This window comes from Gorilla gorilla, chromosome 8 (assembly GCF_029281585.2).
Source record: "Gorilla gorilla gorilla isolate KB3781 chromosome 8, NHGRI_mGorGor1-v2.1_pri, whole genome shotgun sequence".
NCBI lineage: Eukaryota > Metazoa > Chordata > Mammalia > Primates > Hominidae > Gorilla > Gorilla gorilla.
In genome coordinates this window covers 128975896-128996076 of record NC_073232.2, presented here as the reverse complement: position 1 = coordinate 128996076, position 20181 = coordinate 128975896, and the positions used below count along the sequence as shown (strand labels likewise).

General features: G+C 50.4%; 1 protein-coding gene across 4 annotated transcripts in view; it reads left to right on the top strand.

Moving 5' to 3' along the window:
- Positions 1-20181, top strand: part of HSPA12A (heat shock protein family A (Hsp70) member 12A) — a 181322-nt gene that overhangs the window by 149217 nt on the left and 11924 nt on the right. For all 4 annotated transcript variants that reach the window (XM_019034718.4, XM_004050156.5, XM_031015608.3 and 1 more), the window contains 3 exons: positions 2115-2219; positions 8434-8550; positions 16948-17119. In XM_019034718.4, coding sequence (XP_018890263.4) covers positions 2115-2219; positions 8434-8550; positions 16948-17119 — 394 coding nt within the window. The remainder of the gene's footprint in view (positions 1-2114; positions 2220-8433; positions 8551-16947; positions 17120-20181) is intronic.

Below are 20181 nucleotides of genomic sequence, written 5' to 3'. Positions count from 1 at the left end.
AACCCAGGGGACCCTCCGGTCTCTTCCAAGCAGAAATCAGTGTCCATTTACCTTGATTTTAGACACAACCTGGAGCACACAGTGCTTTTGTGGAATATGCGATGCTTTCCAATGTGCATGTGGGCAGGGAGATATTCTGAATACTTAACAACTCGTTTGTCTTGGAAATGGACCTATCAGAGTAGACCCTGGTTATACCAGGGAAGTGGGGTCCTGGGGCCCTCCTGCCATGCCAGGAGTTCTCCCTTTAGTTTCTGGATTATTGAGAGATCAGTGTATCATGAAGGATCCACTTGGGGGCTAGGGACACATGGTGAGCTCAGGGCAGTAGCTCTTAACTAACCAGTTTGGATGTAACAGCCAGTAACAACTGGTACATCCAGCTCTTTATGTGGGGAGGGGGAGCTCAGGACATCAAGTGCCCAATAATTGGAGGTCCAACTCCCTGAGTGGTGTCCTCAGCTCCCAGCAAGCCAGTGTTCCGTAAGACACCTACATCAAACAGGCACCCCCTGCCACCCCGAAGCTTCGTAGAAAAGGATAGGGCATAGGACAGAACTTTTTTGAGTTAAGCATTTTATTCCATAAAGTTTCCTTAACTGTCAGTGCTTAGAAAGGCAGGATGATGATAATGTTTAAGAACACGGACTCTGGGGCCAAATGGCCTGGGTTTAAATCTAGTCACTGGTACCTTTGAGAAATGTAATCCAAGTTATTTAACCCCTCCCTGCCTTGTTTTATCTTCTCTGTCAAATGGAGACAATGGCAGTGCCTTCCTCATGGGGATTTTGTAGGGATTAAAGGAATCAAAATACGTAAAGCTCTTAGAGCCATGCCTGGTGCAGATTAAGTTCTAGTCAAGTGCAAGCTCCTATTCTAATTGCTTTCATTTGTCTGCTGAGCACTTGCAGATGACAAAGCAAACATAAGTGGGAAACTCAGCAGCCAGCACCCTGCCTTTCAAGGCTCTGTGCTCATCGGCGTGGTTGTCCTTCTATGGTGCAGACCAAGTTCTGCTAGAAATGAACTGTTCCTATTTTGCCTAATGGGATTCAGTGCTGAGTATCAGGATGGCAGGTGGAAGGAAGCACAGGGATTTTTATCAATTCAGAGCCATGGTTTCCTGGCACTTGGCCACCTTTCTGAGCCTGGGAGCTGCTGCCCTAAAGCTGGGGTATCTTTGCTGGGCACCAGGAGCAGAAGGCAGCTGGCTGGGAGGAGTGAGCAAGTGCAGATAGGTCAGGATGCCACAGACGGGCTCCACATGGCTAGCTTAGTAACTCAATGCCCATTTTCACTCCCAAGGCGAAGCATAATTACCCAGCCTAGAACAATCTGGAGGCCCCAGTGATTTTTTTTTCCCCTGGCAGTAATGAGCTTGTTGGTTCAGGAGACCTGGGGGCTTCCTCCTGATTTTTGCTCTCACTCCCTGCCCATCCCTACCCCACAGGGACTTTTCTCATCATTTTTTAATGATCTCCGTCCACCAGCATCTAGGCTCTGCAGAGCATCCTCTCTCTGGGACCACACTCAGCAGCTGCTTTCACTTTTGTTGGAGAGGAAAGCAGTGATGCTGGGCTCCTGGCGGATTAGATAGGGCAAGCCTTAAAATAGGAGCTCTTCTATTTTGGTGACTTGGTTGGCAGCATAATGGGGAATGAAATCTTCGTCTGTTTAGCATCGTGGATGGCAGTGGGTTGGTACGATTAGGCCTCCATCAGGGGGGATCCTGAGCGTGACCATGTGTGTTCGTATGTGGAAATAGTATGGAAATTGCATGGGGAGTGGCACCTGCTGCCTATTCTCTCTTCCTGACTTCTACTGTTGCCCCTGAAACCTCTGCTCCCAGAGTATCCAGGAGCTAGAGGGAGAGAAGGAGGGAGCAGTGAAGGTGGGGCCTGGAGGGGACAGCCAGAGCCTCCTACACAGTAAGGGGACACTACTGCCAGCCCCCATTTTGGGGGATGCGCCATCCTAGTCTGCCTCTTTAAGCATGGGGGAACACAGACCTGGCTCATCAGGATCCTCTAGGTCCCCTTGGAGCAGTCCCCAAAGCCAGAAGACATGTTTCTCCTTTGTCATCTTCTTACTATTGTTCCTCTTCCTCCTACCAGGACCTCACCATGGATACAGACCTGACGGCAGCAAATGGCAAGAAAGTCAAAGCCCTTGAAATCTTTGCTTATGCCCTGCAGTACTTTAAGGAGCAGGCGCTGAAGGTAGGACTGATAGTTGAGGCCAGCCAGCTGTGTGCTAGGCAGTGGCACCCTTGCCAGCTCCGTGTCTCGGGCTGCTGGCCAGGGTAGGAGGCACAGCCTGGAGGGAGAGTGTGGGCTTTGGAGTCAACACAGCAGGATGAACCCTCACACGCTGCTGGTGGGAAAGTAAAATGGTGCGGCCTCTTTGGAAAACAGTTTGGCAATTCCTAAAAAAGTAAAGCACAGAGTTACCGTAGGACCCAGCAGCTCCACTCCTGGGTGGAGAAATGAAAGAAATCCCTAAGAGAAATGAAAGAAGAAATGAAATCCCTAAGAGAAATGAAAGAAGATGTCCACACACACGTATACATGAATGTGCACAGCAACATTATTCATAACTATGAAAAGTAGAAACAGTCCACATCCTGTCCACACAAACACACGTATACATGAATGCGCACAGCAACATTATTCATAACTATGAAAAGTAGAAACAGTCCACATGCTGTCCACACAAACACACGTATACATGAATGTGCATAGCAACATTATTCACAACGATGAAAATTGGAAAAAATCCACATGCCCATCCACTGATGAATGGAGAAACAAAATGTGATCTATCTTACAATGAATGTTATTCAGCCAGAAACAAAATGTGATCTATCTTACAATGAATGTTATTCATCAGTAGGATGAACTACTGATACATCCTACCACATGGAGAAACCTTGAAAACGCCATGTGAAGTGAAAGAAGCCAGATACAGACAGCCACATACCGTGTGATTCCATTTGTATGAAATGTCCAGAACAGGCACCTTCACAGAAACAGAAAGCAGAGACTTTTTCTGCCCAGGGCTGCAGAGAGTGGGAATAGGAGCGACTGCTGAAGGATATGAGTTTCTTTGGGGGGTGATGAAATTAGGGGGGTTGGGCGCGCAACCTTGTGAATATACTCAAACCCACTGAACTACACACTTTATAACTGGGAATTTTATGGTATGGAAATTATATCTGAGTAAAACAAAAAGAGAGGCAGGAAACATGCTTAGCAGCTGTGCCATTTTGGTCAAGGTACTTAATCTTTCCAAGATCCACTTTCCTAACTGGAGAGTGGGGTGGGTAACTGTACCTCATAGGCCATTTGATAGAAAATGGGACTGGACATGCAGTGCCCTCCTTGAAGCTTGGTCTATAGTAAGCACTGGGTAAATGGTGGCTGCTATTTCTCCCCCTCCTCCCCCTCCTCCTCTATCCCCCCAGACGCCATGGAAGAAGCTAATAGCCTGAGCCCCCTTGGGTCACCCCCACAAAGGTCTGTGGTCATGGTGGCCTGAAATGCCAAAAGCATCTAATTTTGAAGTGGAATGTGGCTGTCCACTCGTGTCTCCTCCCACAGGCATGGAGACCAGTGGGTGGGGATCAGATGATTAAAGAGCACTGATGTTTTGAGCTTTATCCAAAAAGATTTGGGAACTTCAGAAGCATTTGGTATTGTGTGACCACTAAAGGAAATTTAGTGAATTCTAGAAATAGGGTCAGAGGGAGACAAAGAGGAAGTGAGAACATGGTATTACTTTCATCTATTCAAGTACCTGTTTTTTTGAGTACCTTTTACGTGTGAAATCCTATACAAGTTATAGCAGTGTAGAAATCAACTCAGTATACAGGAGTGTGTGGTCAGGGTCAGAGTGGTGAGGGGGTAACTGTGGGTGCTGGGGGAGGCAGAGATTCTGTCCATTGGGGAGCATCATGGAAGGCTCCCTGTAGGAGGTGGATTCGGGGCAGGGTGGGGTGTGGTTCACAGGCAGCAACTGGAAGGGTGGGTATTTCAAGCTGGTGGAATGGCACAGGCTTAGCTCAGAAGGAAGAAAGCAGCAGACAAACAGCTGTGGGAAGAAAGCAGTTGGGGTGGAAGGAGGGTAAGGCTGCGGGATAAAGCCAGGATGCCGTGAGCTCAGGATAAGGTAGTGCAGAGCTGCAGATGCCAAGCCAAGGAACTTCTTCTTGGTTAATGGGGAGTCCTCAAAGGATTTCTAGTGGGGGAATGAGTGACGTGGCCACCGGGATAGTAGTAGAGTGTTGTATTAGTCTGTTCTCATGCTGCTAATAAAGACGTACCCGAGATGGGGTAATTTATAAAGGAAGAGGTTTAATGGACTTACAGTTCCACATGGCTGGAGAGGCCTCACAATCATGGTGGAAGACGAAGGAAGAATAAAGGAACGTCTTACATGGTTGCAGGCAAGAGAGCTTGTGCAGGGGAACTTCCCTTTGTAAAACCATCAGATCTCGTGAGACTTATTCACTATCACAAGAACAGTATGGGGGAAACTGCCCCCATGATTCAGTTATCTCCACCTGGCCCCGCCCTTGACACGTGGGGATTATTACAATTCAAGGTGAGATTTGGGTGGGGACCATACAGCCACACCATATCAAGTGTCTTAGTCTATTTTGTGCCACTGTGATGGAATATCACAAACTGGGGAATTTATGAAAAACAGAAATTTATTTCTCATAGTCTGGAGGCTGGGAAGTCCAAGATCAATGTGCTAGTGGGTTTGGTGTCTGGTGAGGGCCCAGTCTCTGCTTCTAAGATGGAGCCTTGAATGCAGCGTCCTCTTGCCAAGGGGATGTGGATTGAAAGAGCCCATGCACTCCTGAAACCTGCAAGCCTTTTTTTTTTTTTTTTTTTTTTGAGATGGAGTCTCTCTCTGTTGCCCAGGCTGGAGTGCAGTAGTGCGATCTTGGCTCACCACAACCTCTGCCTCCCAGGTTCAAGCAATTCCCTTGCCTCAGCCTCCCAAGTAGCTGGGACTACAGGCGTGTGCCACCATGCCCAGCTAATTTTTGTTTTTTTTTTTCTTTGTTTTTGTTTTCAGACAGAGTCTCGCTCTGTTGCCCAGCCAGGCTGGAGTGCAGCGGCGTGATCTTGGCTCACTGCAAGCTCTGCCTCCCAGGTTCAAGCCATTCTCCTGCCTCGGCCTCCCGAGTAGCTGGGACTACAGGTGCCCGCCGCCACGCCCGGCTAATTTTTTGTATTTTTAGTAGAGACGGGGTTTCACCATGTTAGCCAGGATGGTCTGGATCTCCTGACCTCATGATCTGCCCGTCTCGGCCTCCCAAAGTGCTGGGATTACAGGCGTGAGCCACCGCGCCCAGCCAATTTTTGTATCTTTAGTAGAGATGGGATTTCACTATGTTGGCCAGGCTGGTCTTGAACTCCTGACCTCATGATCCGCCCACCTTGGCCATTCAAAGTGCTGGGATTACAGGTGTGAGCCACCACACCTGGCCGCAAGCCCTTTTTATGGCGGCAAAAATCCATTCCTGAGACAGGAGCTCTCATGACATAAACATCTCCCATTAGGCCCCACCTCCCACTCTACACAGTTGCACTGGGGAGTACATTTCCAACACATGAGTTTTCGGGGACACATTCAGAACACAGCATAGAGTAAGAGACCCCAGTAATCCCAAGAGCCTGCAGGGTGGAGGTCGCTGGTGTGGAGGCAGTTGACTCAGATTCTGCAGGTTTGTCTGCAGGGAGAGAGGGAGGCTCTGAGACTGAGAGCCACAGGGTCATTCGGGGAGCAAGAAGGAGGATCTGACAACCAAGAAGAAAGAGGGCCCGTGGGCTGGGAAGGAGTGGGTTCTGGGCAAATAGTATTCCACCAGTAAGGGGACAAGGGGACAGGGGAGGCCTGGCAGCAAGGTCACTGTGGGGTGGGGGTTGAGGCATGGGAGAGGGAAGGGAGGGGACTGGGTGGTGTTCGGGAAGGTGACCACAGTCAGAGACAAGCGTGAAGCCTGCTTGGAACTGGAGAAGGGGTCAGCCCCTTTGTTCCAGGCGGCAAAAGGGCAGAAGGGGAGGGGCACAACAAGGTGGACCCAGGTCTGCCGGAAGAGCAAAGGTTGCAGAGGGACAGGCTCAGCGCCTGGTGGCCCAGGAGGCCACGTGAGGATGTGTCTGTGGGTGCCGAGGCAGGTGAAGGAGCAGAGAGCGCAGAGCGCACAGGGGCTCCTGAGTTAGGAGGAGGAGCTGTGGGGGCTCGGGGGCAAAATTTAGCACTCAGAAAGCCCAGGATGTTGGTGCGTTTCAAATTTGCCAACAGGAAAGGAGTGAGCAGCCCATCTCAGAAGGGGAGGGAGGAGGTGGAGGGAACGGCCCCAGAAGGTCAAGTGGCCATGTGGGTGGTTGTTTGTGAATTCCTCAGCTCAGCCAGAGAGGCTCCAGGGAACTTGCTGGCACCTTTCTTTCAAAGGTAGCTCCTCCCAGCAGGGAATATGCCGTGAATAAATTCCAGGAGAAAAAGCTGTTTGATGTATAGGAGGAGCTAGACCTTGCCAGGGGCTGGCTGGAGTTGGAGGGAGGGGGTTATGGCTTGCTTGGCTGGAATAAGCAAAGGCAGGATACCTACTCAAGTGGGATGTCCAAGAGTCACAGAAATGAAGCCACCCAGTGGGTCATGAAGGAAAGCCCATGACAGTGCCTGACACATGAGATGGTCAATTAATTAATGCTGGCGCCTTTCCCTTCCAAGCTGTTCCCTACCCGCTGGGGAACTGACAGCTCCTCTAAACTCTCCAGACAGCTCAAGGAAGCCCCTCATGTGTATTTTGAACCCTTTTCGTTTTAAAGAGTTTAAAATCGCCTGCCTGGTAATGGGTGCCATGCTTAGAATCTTCCCAACACACATCATACCCTCACCTGCTTTTTCAAACCCAATGCAGACCTGCAAGGAAACAAAATATGATGATAAAAAAATGGCTGCTTTGTGTTGGTCCACAGCAGAGATGTTTTTAGAAAGATGTTTTAAAATAGTTTACTGAATGTACTTAACTGTGCACTTAAAAATGGTTAAGGTGATGAATTTTAGGGTGTGTACATTTTTACCATGAAACATTTTTATTAAAAATTTTTAGAAAAAGGCAAAAAAAAAGTCATTTACTGATCAAAGAGGAAGTTAGTTCAGAGAGAGAGAGGGTGGGCCAGACCCAAGATAACTGTTTGAAACAATAGGAAAAATGAGACAGTGTCAGGAATTTTGTTTGTTTGTTTTTTCATCAGTTTATTAATCTTTCTTGTCTCTCCAGAGCTGATTTAGACACAGAAGTGCCTTGGTGTGTGTTTCGGTTTGAATACAGATTTGTCTGGTGAACGTGGCAAGGGGAAGAGAAAGGAAGGAAAGAACTGGCATTTATCAGAGGTCTTTGGGCCAGGCATTCCCTCATGTGTTTTCATTTAATCTCGCCAGCAATGCTGTGAGTTAGTTTTATGATCTCCATTGCGCAGATGGGAATACTGAGTCTAAGAAGTCCTCCAGCGACATATTTTGTCCCCGTGAACCAGGTGGAAACCTCTGATGTTTCTGCCCAGCCCATTTATCAACATGGGCCTCAGTGATGTGGTTTAACCTTAACCAAAAGTTAAGGGCCGCGTGGTTCTTGGTGAGGTCGTATCATTCATAGCCTTCCCTTCCTGTTGGGAAAATGCCCCTGATAATGCTGGCCTTGCATAAGGTAGATGACAATGATGACAGCTGCCACCGGCTGGTAAGCATCACTGTGGGCCAGGCACTGTTTACCTATGGGACCACGTGTAACAACTCAGACCTTTGCTGAGTCAAGATAGACTAGGCTTTGGGTCTAAATTTTGGCTCTGCTACTTTCTAACTGCACAGTGGTCAAAAAGGTACTGAGCACATCAAAGTCTCAGTATTCCCATTTGTAGGAAAGGGGCGCAGTGAGACTCCCATCCTAACAGGATTCTTGACTGGATGAATAGAGACAAGGTATGCAAAGTGCTTAATAAGGTGGCAGATACGTGATAAGCGCTCAGTAAATGTAGCTCTCCATAAATCATCAATCCTCTCAACAATCGTTGGAGCTTGGCATTATAATCCCCACTGCACAGATATGGAAACTGAGGCCTAAGAGGTTGTCAGTTGTCCAAAGTCACATGATTAGGAAGTGGCCAAAGGGATTTCCTCTGATCCTCCTTTCTCCAGCCCACGGTCCCATTCAGTGAGGGAAAGGGGCTAGAGCTCCCGGCTTGCAGAATATTCAGGAAACAGATCTTTGCTCTCTGATGCTGGTAAGTTTGGGGGACCCTGAAACTGGCTCCTGAACAGCTCATGGCAGGAAGCCTGGGTTCAGTGAAGCCACAGGAGGCTGCTCCAGGAACCAGCTGCCACTTGACCTGTTGCATTTCTTTCCCTTGGCTTCAGGAGCTGAGTGACCAGGCAGGTTCGGAGTTCGAGAACTCTGATGTCAGATGGGTCATCACGGTGCCTGCCATCTGGAAGCAGCCGGCCAAGCAGTTCATGAGACAAGCTGCCTACCAGGTGAGGGTGGAGTCAGGGCGGGTGGAAGCCGGAGGAGAAGGACTCAAGATGCCCAGGGTGGTGACTGTAGCCCCGCCCAGGTACCTCCCACATTCACTGGCCTCCATGGGAGGCAGCAAGGAGGCTCCCCTAGCCAGGGTGGGAGCTGGGAGACAAGGAGCCATCCCTTTCCTCAGCTTCCTCCTGGGGGAGCCATGGGGGTCAGTCCCACAACAAGAGCTGGGTTCGGTTTCCTTCCTGGCTTTCTACATTTCCAGGTCATGTTTCTACTGCGGAGTCTCCAGGGCTAGGATTTCAAAGCTGTGGTTCAGAGACATTTCTCTGTGGGTGAAATGAAGTGAGAACCTTAAGGGAAAGGCTTGGGAAACAGGAATATTTGAACAAGAAAGCAAGCAAGCCAAGGCCATTGGCCACGAACCAGGCATTTTCAGCTTGGCGTGGAGGCTGAAAACTGCATGTCTGCCGCAGAAAAGAAGGGAAGTGTGATTGTTCCCTGCACACTTCACTCAGTGGAGGGGGGTGTTGGAGGTGGCAGACCCCTGCAGAGGGCATTGGCATGGCCAAGGGGCATACCAGGCACAGGCGCTTGTTGGCCGGGGAGACAGATGCTCCAGTGCCAGTGGCCAGCCCATCCCTGTGGGCACTGGGGGCGGCTGCTGTGAGGATCTGGCTTCCAGGCAGGAATGGCGAGCCATGCTCACCTGTTGTTATGGTCCCAGGGACAGGACAGAGCTGGCTCCTGTTGCACTTAAGCCCCTGGGCGTATGAACACCCACGCCTGGAGCCTGGGTCAGCTCTCTGTGTATTGAGAGTCAGTTTTGTGAGTCTTCAGCTGAGGCTGGGTTGTGTGGCAAGTCACCAGAGTCATTAGATGTCCCCTCCCCACTGTCATGACTCTCAGGAAGCATCCTGCCCACCTTTCCCAGGAGACGTACCTCTGATTTTGTTTGCGATGCTTTCTTTACAAAAAACCCGCAGAGTCAACCCTGAGCCCCAGCATAGTTGAATGGCCATGGGAACCTCAGCACCATGAATTGTTTTCAGCGCTCACTCGGAAGGCTTGACTCCAAGTAGCACACAGTTCAACTTGCATGCAGTCAAGGGCGAGGCGTCTCCTCCCTGCACTCTCTCCCCTTCCCCAGGCTGCTTCCCCTGCCTCCTTGCAGTGTGAGAATCTGGCTCAGTGTATGTACCTGCCAAAAATAGATCTGTTTTTATAGGGATGAAGGAAGAGGGTGGAAGCTCCAGAAAGAGGCAAGCTCTTTAAAAAGAGAATTAAAAAATGCAGTTTAGCCATTCACAGAAGCCCTGAGCATCACGGAGCACAAGCTCCATAGTGTCAGCCTTCCGGCAGGGCCCAGAAATGGGGCATCGGGACACAGCTGTCTGCAGAGACGCCACCTGGCGTTCTGAGTTTTTCCCAGGAAGAATATTCAAGATTCATGGTTTTGACTCTTTTCCCAGCCCCACAGGAAGACTTCAGCAACAAATGTGTGACCCACGAAAAGGTCAATTCTTATTTATAGCCTGAAAGAAAAAAAAGAGAGGTGCAGTGGCTGGTAAATCTGTCAGGGGAGTTTGAGCCCTGGGCTGGCTCTTCTAAGAGGTGGGACAAGAGGTGTGGGGCCCTCACACTGGGGAGTCACAGTGGAGGGCACCAAATCCCTGGGGGTTGTTGGAATCCAATAGGTACCCCAGAGAGAAAAAGGCCTGCAGCTCTTGGGTGAGGACAGATGTGAGCTGTGTTTATGAATGTGGGGAATTTGCTTTCGGAAGTCCAGAGACATGCTGTTTCCTCGATGCTGGCTAACTTTGGTACAGTGTTTTTGCAGCTTCGTTTTTGATCCTTTGCAGTTCTGATTTGATACTTGCTTTGTTCCATTGACAGCCGCTGAGTGGATTTAAAGAGGGCGGCGATCATTCAACTGTTTTTTTTGTTCATGCATTTGTTTATTCATTAAACAAACCTATACTAGAGGCCTATCTCTGTGTCAGGACTGTGGTAGGCACTGGATTCTATACCCAACCAAGGCAGGGATCTGGCCCTTGGATTGCTCCCAGCCAAATGGTTCACTGAAGCCTTGCATACTTTTGGGTTAGGGAGAGGGGTGTATTGGGAGGCACAGTTGCTCTGCAGACTTTGCTGTAGTCTCTTTAGCCTGTCTTCTGGAGAGTCTTAGGACAAAGTGGAAGTGAAATTTGCTACTCTATGAGCAAAATTAACATCTTTCTACTCTCTCCATCCCCCATTATTATACAGAATAAGAAAGATATGTACCTATGATGATTAATTTTATATGTCAACTTGACTAGGCCACAGGATGCCAGATATTTAGTCAGTCATTATTCTGAGTGTTCCTGTGATAACGTTCAACATTTAAATCCATAAACTGAGCAAAGCAATGGCCCTCTTTGAGGAAGGTGGGCCTCATCTAATCAGTTGAAGGCCTGAATAGAGCAAAAGGCTGACCTTCCCTAGTAAGCGGGAGTTCCTCCTGCATGACTGCCTTTGAGCTGGGTCATTTTTTTTTTTCCCTGCCTTTGGACTCAAACTTAAACATTGACTGTCCCAGGGTCTCGAGCCTGCCAACCTATACCGTGGGTTCTCCTGGGTCTCCAGCTTGCTGGCTGAAGATCTTGGAACTTCTCAGCCTCTATAACTGCATAAGCCAAATCCTTATAATTATCTATCTGTCTGTCTGTCTGTCTGTGTGTCTGTATGCCCTACTGCTTCTGTTTCTCTGGAGAACCCCAACTAATACAGTGTCTGAGCACAGAACATAGTTCTCAGCCTAGCAGCTTCTGCGAGTGCTCACCAGGCACCCATGTATGTGAAAGGTATTGAATCAGGTGGTCATCTGTCTTCTTCTGCAAGGCGGTGGCTGCCCACTGACCCTTCTACCCAAAGTGCATCCCATCCCATGGGCCCGACTTCAGGCAGGAGAGCTAGAAGGATGAGGTAGAGTGGCTACTCCAGTAGGACAGTTGGAGAACTGGTCACGTCTACTCTGCTTGCGTGGGGAAAATGGAGCCCCTCCTTTCAGGCTTATCAAAGGCCTCCTGAGCACAGGTTTCTGGGGCAGTGGTGGGGGCTGAACTTGAACCTCCCACCTGCCAGGTGGAGGAGAAAGCAGCCTGGAAGCAGAGCTGGGAGATGATGTTGTGAGGAGCAGGTCTGGAGTTCTGGAGCCTCTGCTGGGGCAGGCTATGGCTCACTGCCCATAAAGGCTGCAGAGAGGGTGCACAGATGCAGTTTCATCGGTGAAACTCCAGAAACTCGCCTTGTGTCGAGTGCTTGTTGAAAAGGTGTGTTAAACCTTTATCTTTTGTAATTCACAGACTCAAGCCATCTTTAGACCCTTTAAGAGCATTCAGTGAAAAGATGATAACAGAAAGAACAGCTGATCCCTCTTCTGAGGCCTTTAGAAAAGACTTAGAACTAGAGACTGTTCTGAAGCTGTGGGGATTGTGGATAGGAAATAGTCCAGTTTATTTCAAAGGGCATTTTGCCTAAAATGTGTAACTCTAGTAGGCTCCGGAAACCTGTTAAATAAATGCTGCTCCCATATGTACGATCCTCTCGTCTAACATGGAGACGCAGCTTCTTCTGCCTCCCTTTCTGAACAAGCTGCAGTGAGAAATGATCATCAGGAGAACAAAACAGCATAACACCCAGAACTGGTGCAGCTGTAGCCTTTTTGTAGCCTGACCGCAGACCAGCAGAGCTCTTAACTGATCTGGCTATTTTTTCTCAGCTGTGGACACAGTCCCTTGGCAGATTCTCCTGGCTGATTGCAAGGCAGAGGAGCAGAGTAGTTGGTGTAAACACCACCTCCTCAGCTTCTCAGTCTCCCTGGAGTGTGGTTTTCTCACCTGCTTCTCCTGATTGAAACTCGTGATCACAGAGGAAGGCTCTAAAAAGCTACTACGACGTCGCTCCTGCTGCCCCGAATTCTTGGAGGAGGCAAATGGGGAAGCATGCTCTTGGTTCAGATACTTCCTGTATGTAGAATCCCCAGGTCATGTCTGTGGAATGCAGGGATGAGGGCCAGGAAACTGCAGAAAAAAAGGCTGGCTGGAGGGCTGGTGGGTCCATTCGTTCAGCAGCTACCTCCTGAACACCTACTGCGTGCTTTGGGGCAAGAAGAACTGAGCGTTGCTGTTGGAAAATCCACCATCCTGCAGGAGAGGCTACATATGTCTGCACCGTTAATAACAGGGGTGTCCAATCTTTTGGCTTCCGTGGGCCACATTGGAAGAAGAAGGATTGTCTTGGGTCATACATTAAATACACTAACACTAATGATAGCTGATGAGCTAAAAAAAAATCACAAAAAAAACTCATCATGTTTTCAGAAAGTTTACAAATTTGTGTTGGGCTGCATCCAAAGTCGTCCTGGGCCACAATGTGGCCTGTGGGCCATGGGTTGGACAAGCTTGGCGTATAGGACTGGAGACAGAGTATGTTAAGTGCTTGGCAGGGGCCCCAGTGGAGGGAGGGCTCACGTGGGAGTAGTAACCATGAGGCACCTTCTCTGAAGGCAGAATTAGCAAAGACGGAGAGAGTGTTCTGTGGTTGCAGTTGACCCTGGCCTGATCCCAGGCAAACAGACCCATAGGTTTGCTGAGGGCTGCCAAGTGGAGGGCTTCTGTTGAGGGTGGCTGCAAGTGTTAATGCAGAAACAAAGCTTGCACTTCCAAGCATTGAGTCCTCCTGCCCAGAGAGAAAGACAGCTGGGTTTTTGAGAGCCTGGGCGATACTTTAGCATTTCCTCCTTTTCTCGGAGTCCACAGCAGCTCTGGGACTCCTGGGGAGGTTGAATTTGTGCAGAGTCCGCTGCCTCTTCTCACCTCTCCTCAGCTCTCTACTGTGGCCTCCATGGGAGTTTGCAGGTAGGACACGGCCCCTCACTGGACAGGAGCTGGTTCAAGCAAAGAAGTGTGGTTACTTTGTCCAAGGCCTCCCAGACACTGCCTGGGCCCATGACCTTGCCTTTTCCTCCCCTCAGGAGTGGGGTCCTCTTCACCTTCGCTTCCCACCTGCATCCTCATCTTGGTACAGTGGGGAACCCCCTATGGAAACAGGCCAAAGCTTTTGCTGTGGAGCTGAGGCCAGCCCAGCTGGAGAGGGACAGATGAAAGGTCTCCCCTGAGTGGCCAGCCCAAGCTGTTTTCCACAGACTTGGGGCAGCCTGAGTGTCTTCAGGATGTGAGAGTGTCCTGGGCGGGGGACAGTTCTGCTGGATTTTCAGTTGCACACCAGGCACACTCGGATGCCCTCGAGTTGTAGAATTTTACCCAGGGCTCTTCACCCCTCTAGACTGCTGGATCTGAATTTCCATATAAAGATTTCCCATCTAAGTCAGAGTTCCTGCTCAGAATTTCAGGGGTAGTGTGGGTAGAGAGATGGGGGCAGAGCTTACAGTATGGGAAGAGGGATGGGGGTGGAGCTTATGGTGTGGGAAGAGGGATGAGGGGCGGAGCTTATGGTGTGGGAAGAAGGATGAGGGGTGGAGCTTATGGTTTGGGAAGGGGTGGGGGCGGAGCTTATGGTGTGGGAAGAGGGATGAGGGGTGGAACTTATGGTGTGGGAAGAGGGATGAGGAGTGGGACTTACAGTGTGGGAAGAGGGGACAAGGGGCAGAGCTTATGCCACCCTTTCTCCCTTCCCATCCCTGTCCCTGCTGCCATGGCCCAGGCCCACCTTGCTTTTTCTGGCCCTGCGGGGGCCTCACTGCCACAAGTCCCACCTGGCAGGCTGACATCCCAGTGGGACATGGTAACCATAATGTAGCGTCTGGGTCTTTGCCTTTCTTCCATCACACCAACTCCTTGGGCTCCACTTATGGGTCTACCGCCATCCCCAGTTTGTTTTCAAGTTTGAACTTTGGAGGAGGATTGTATACATACAGGCCTGGCAGTTTCTTTGCAGCAAGTTGTCCCTTCTTCCTCACCCCGTTTTGTGGAAGCTTCCCCCTTGGACCTTCTATTCTCCTGGGAGGTCCTTGACTCCACAACCTCAAGGATGGAAGAATCAGCACAGGAGCTGTCCCTCGGAAGGTGCCCCTCTTGGTCTTATTTGGGATTTCTTCCTTCCGACCCCTTGGGATACAGGCTCAGAGGTTTCACCTTTCCCGAGGGCACCATACGTGTGAGAGCCACATCCTCTTTCACTTTAACCTCCAGCCATGTTTGTGCTAAGGATGTCTAATGTGACCCTGTGAGAGTGAAGCTGGGGAGGGGGGACTTTTACTTGCTTGAATAGGGGGCAGTGGGAAATCCTGTCATGCACCTGAGTCAGGGCCCTGTTGACCGATGTCACCTAAGGGCAGACCCAGCTTCTCTGACCCACGGGCTGAGCTGACAGGCATTGATGCTGCCCGGGTGGTTGGCCATAGCTGAGGGTACTAGGTGATGGGAAGAGGGTTCGCCACGGACAGTGCAGGACACGAGAGTGGTGGTTCTTATCTGGTTTTATAAAGTCAGCCTTCCAGATGTGGTTCTGCCATTTTGAGGCATTTGGTATTTACAAAGTGAAGATGTTCAGTCACCTGCCTGCTGGTAGTATCAGTTTTAGCACTGAAAGTCTCACATCCCAGGAAATCTCTCTATCCTGGGCAAACTGGGACAGTGGGCCACCCTCCCTCTCTTTCTACATAAAGTGATGGAGTTGATAAATAGCTCTGAAGGTCCTTTGCATTCTTTTTTTTTTTTTTTTTGAGATGGAGTTTCACTCTTGTCACCCAGGCTGGGGTACAGTGGCACCATCTCGGCTCACTGCAACCTCCGCCTCCCAAGTTCAAGCATTTCTCCTGCCTCAGCCTCCCGAGTAGCTAGGATTACAGGCACTGCCCCCACCATGCCCAGCTATTTTTTTTTTTTTTTTTAGTAGAGACGGGGTTTCACCATCTTGGCCAGGCTGGTCTCGAACTCCAGACCTCAGGTGATCTGCCCGCCTCAGCCTCCCAAAGTGCTGGGATTACAGGTGTGAGCCACCACGCCTGGCCACTTTGCATTCTTAATACCTGAAAATCCCCTTCCCTCCTTGCCCAGTAATTGGACCTCCCAAGCCCCTCTGCCCACGATGAGGCCGGCTTCGCCTGATGAGAAGTTATTTGTGAGTGTGTGACATTAGGAGACCTTCTGAACCTGGTCTGCAAGAAGAATGCACTAAACCCCAGGGGTCTGATATAGAACTCGAGGCCTTCCTCCCAGTAGGCATGGTATGAAGGCAGCATCCCAAGGTTCCTAAGAAATGGCAAAAAGTCAGCACCACGGCAGTGACAGGGATGAAGTGTTCTTCCGTGGTCCGTCGGGCTGGCAACTGAGGACACCCGTGTACCTGAATGGTTTCCAGAAGCAAGTAGGGCCTCCCGCTGCAGCTCAAGGCCATGAGAGGTGCCAGGGACCTGGTTAGAGGCCCAGCCAGGCTGTTTCTCTGAGCATCCTCAGAAGGGTTGTCCCAGGGCCTCTTGAGCTGGCCCTTCTGAAGGCCCACAGGAGTGGTGACTGGGACTGATCAGATGTCACAGAGCAGAAGCACTTCTGCCTACTACAGGCCAAGGCCCCAAATGTTTGCAGATGGAAGCCACAGATGAGAACTTGGGGATCAGATTGTTAAAGGAATATTTATTACTATATGTGATATATGTCTATAATAAAACTATTAAAGGGTGGAGGCTTTGAATAAGATACCTGCTTGCTGACTCAACTGTACTCTAGAAAATGAGGGACTATATGAGATTCCAGGAGGGGCTTCCTCCTGGAGCCACTGCTTATCTGTCACCCCCAGTAGGCAAATCTCAGGAACCCTCCTAGCGCTCTGGAGATAACAGGTCGGTTACCCAGATAGCAAAGTCAAATGCTTGTGTTGCTGAGGCCCAGCCATGGTCTGTTTCCAGGGCCACCAAAGATAGGGGTTTGCTCTGATTTGGTCAGACCGTGTGGTGTATTACAACTGAGAACAGATCACCTGCCTTCCACCCTGTGATGGTTTGGAAAGTTTCGGGGTCTCTGCAACCCCGTGCCTTCACCACTGGAGCATGGAAGCCCGTGTGCCTCCTGCAGTCCGGAATCCCCCTGCTCCTCCCCATGGTGCTGCTCAGCTCTGAGCCAAGGAGGCCCCGAGTGCAAGAGGCCCCACAGCCAGAGCACCTGGTGTTTCCCCCAGGGTGCCTGTACATTTTCTCTGGCCACCCTGGGGTGTTTGGGTATCTGGCTTGGGGCCCAGTACCGAGGCACCCTGACATTATGCTCTGCAGAGGACTGTGTAGAGAATGTCCCACAGATGCAGAGCATGAGTGCGCCTACCTTAGGGATGTCAGCCCAGGCATGGGTGTCCTAGGAGCAGGCCGGCCCAGGGGGCCCTGGGTCCCAGCCTCTGTTTCTGTCTTCCAGGCAGGCCTGGCCTCCCCCGAGAACTCGGAGCAGCTCATCATTGCCTTGGAGCCTGAGGCAGCCTCTATCTACTGCCGAAAGCTGCGGCTACACCAGATGATTGAGCTGAGCAGCAAGGCAGCCGTCAATGGGTACAGCGGCAGTGACACAGTAGGAGCTGGGTTTACACAGGGTACCTCTGCTCTCTCTCTCCCCCTCCTGCTCTCCTTCCTTCCCAAACCCTGGATGTCTCTCTCCCTCTGATGATTTTAAAGGCACTTAGTGCCATAATGAAGAATCAGGATACTCCAGGAGGAGGTGGGCTTTAAGCACCTCTCTGCTCAGCCCCCCTACCTGGCCCCTCCAAGGACCCCCATAAATGGAGGCATGGTTACCCTGGTTCATCACCCACCAAGTGTCTGGGCACGGGGAGCTTCTCTCTAAGAATCTGAGGGTAGCCTGAGAGCGGTTCTTGGCCTCACATTGTACTAGGCTCTTAATCTTTCTTGTGTATTAACAGATTCTTAATCTAATTCCATTGCCTGTTATTAATTCTCCATTAAGACTGTTGATTTATTGCTGACTCACTCATTGGGTCTACTTCATGTGCGATGAGCTCATTATGTGTCTTCACTGAGAGTTTAAAATGCAGATGAAACCGGCTGGCTTTTCCTGACCTAGGTGACGCTCGCTTAGCTGTGGGAAGGAGCACCGCCTTAGGGAGACTGAGGATGGGGATTTTAAAAAGCTTTTCCTCTTTAATAATTACCTGAATGCAAGTAGGTCATAGCCTTGGTCACAGAACTTGGTTCCCTGGTATCCAGGGCTCTGTGGGTGTTTCGAGGGCTACAGGGTTTGCAGACACGCCCTGTCAGGGTCAAGGCACCAATGTGAGCGCTAAGTGGGAGCACTGTGGGGGTGGCGCCGGGCACTGCAGCTCTGAGCTCTGTTCCCAGATGAGGGCTTTGAGGGCAGATACCCACCTGTCACCCATACTCACCCCCATCTGCCACTAGAAGGCTCCAGGCCCGGGAGGAGGAGAGGGAAGAAGACATCAGTGAGGACCGTTGCTGAGTTGTCCCTGCCACAAGCTTGTTCCCAACTTTTCTTTGGACCCCACACCCAAGGCCCGTCCTTGCACTTCCCAAGGCACCAGGCCAGGCTCACCCTGAGCCCATGTGTATTCCTGCCCAGACGGTCTCAGGCTGCCTCCTCCAGGCCTCCCCTCTTCCTCTTGACAGAAGCAACTCTGCCCCAGAGGCCCCCTGTCTGTATTTCAATCCCAAGATTTAGGAATCTGGGAACCTCAGCCACAGAGTAGTGGCAAAAGACTCCCTTGTCACCAGGCTGCTGCCCTAGCCCGCCAGGAGCTGTGTGCTCATGGCTTAGATCTGATTTACCCAGAATAAACGGAAACAGCTTCCCTTTAAGATGTGAGGGCTTGAATTGCCCCTTTCTACCAACGCTCGGCCTCCTCAAGGAGGCTAGCCTTACTGCTAACTAAACCAAATGCATTCACATTTTAAATACTCGGAGGTTTATTTAAATTTTAATCTTCATTGTTTTCACTGGAAAAAAGAGGAAAGACTAAGTTTATATCTTACATGCTGATTCTTCATGTTGTTCATAAACACAAATTCATGACCATTAGCTAATTCTAGAATAGCTGTTTTTAACTTTTTGTGAGTATAACACATTTTAGGGGGGAACATCTGTTTTTTGAAAGATTGCCTTCCCTGAGAGTTTTTGGTTTCCCTTAACGTATCACATCTGCCCCCACACTGCTCTGTGTTCCTGCCCTGTGGCTTGTGGAATTTGCTGTCTCTGTGTGCTCAGAGGGTCTTCCTGGTTTTTGAAATCCTCAAATTGTTGGGCACCGCCCCTCTGAAGGGCAGTGAGGCAGTGAGTTTGGTGACAGCCTTGCTTTACAATGAGAACATCTCTCCCAGGTGATGAGTGCTGCCTGGGGCGAGCCTGGCAGAGCACTTAACCAGGAGTACCTGAGATGCCTGGATGCTCCTCCGTGACTGAAGGCCAGTGGGTGCCATGGGGAGAAATGGAGCTGGTACTCGGCCCCAGCATCGCAGGGTTTGCTCACAAAGGATTGAATGGGATCGATAAAGGATACATTTTTCACAATCTGGGACTTAATTTGCCGAAAACTGGGCTAATTTTTGAGAGCTCAGTACATGTCGTATTAGCCTCGCTTGGCTGTATTTTATGAATGCCATTTTTTTAACCATCTAGATGGCTTTAGAAAACCAAATGCTGGCCGGGCGCGGTGGCTCACACCTGTAATCCCAGCACTTTGGGAGGCCGAAGTGGGCAGATCACAAGGTCAGGAGATCGAGACCATCCTGGCTAACACAGTGAAACCCCATCTCTACTAAAAATATAAAAAATTAGCTGGACGTGGTGGCGGGCGCCTGTATTCCCAGCTACTCGGGAGGCTGAGGCAGGAGAATGGCGTGAACCCAGGAGGCGGAGTCTGCAGTGAGCCGAGATCGCACCACTCCACTCCATCCAGCCTGGGGGACAGAGCGAGATTCCATCTAAAAAAAAGAAAACCAAATGCCCATTACAAGGTCTGCAGCAGGCTCATCTGGAGCCGGTGCTGGGAGCAGGAGAGAGGCCCCGAGTTTGGGGAGCCCTCCCAGGCCCACAGGAACTCTTTAATCAAGGGATGCCTCCCTCTCCACTCTAAACCAGGCCCTGGTTTAGAAGAGCTTGGAGCTGGCCTGGTGTTTGCAATTCTAATCCCCAGAGAAGAAGTTGTTTTGTAAACACTGTGTTCTTTGCTGAAAGAGGCCAGAGGGTCAAGGGTGCTTTATTGGATAACCCACAGCAGAGGAGTTTCTAGGACAATTCAAAATCAGCAGCACCAGCTTAGGGATTAAACAACAACAAAAATTGGGAGGGGGCGAGGTTGTGGGATGGGGCAGCACAGCACAGACAGCGAAGCCTTCCCCTGTAACATCAAGGGCTGCCCTCCATCGCTCAGTTATCATTTGCTGAGTACTGGGTCTCACACTAGGTGTGTTGCCTTCATTATCACCTACTGTGTGCTGGCTGAGGATACATTGGAGACTTAGTCCTTGTTCTGCCCACGAGGAATTTAAGCCAACTATTAATATCCCCATTTTATGGACGAGGAAACTGAGGCCCACAGGGTCGATTTGCCCAAACTCCCACCTTGGCGGTGCCTTGCCGCCCCCGCAGGTGCCCGTTCACAGCACCCTTCTCATCTCGAAACAT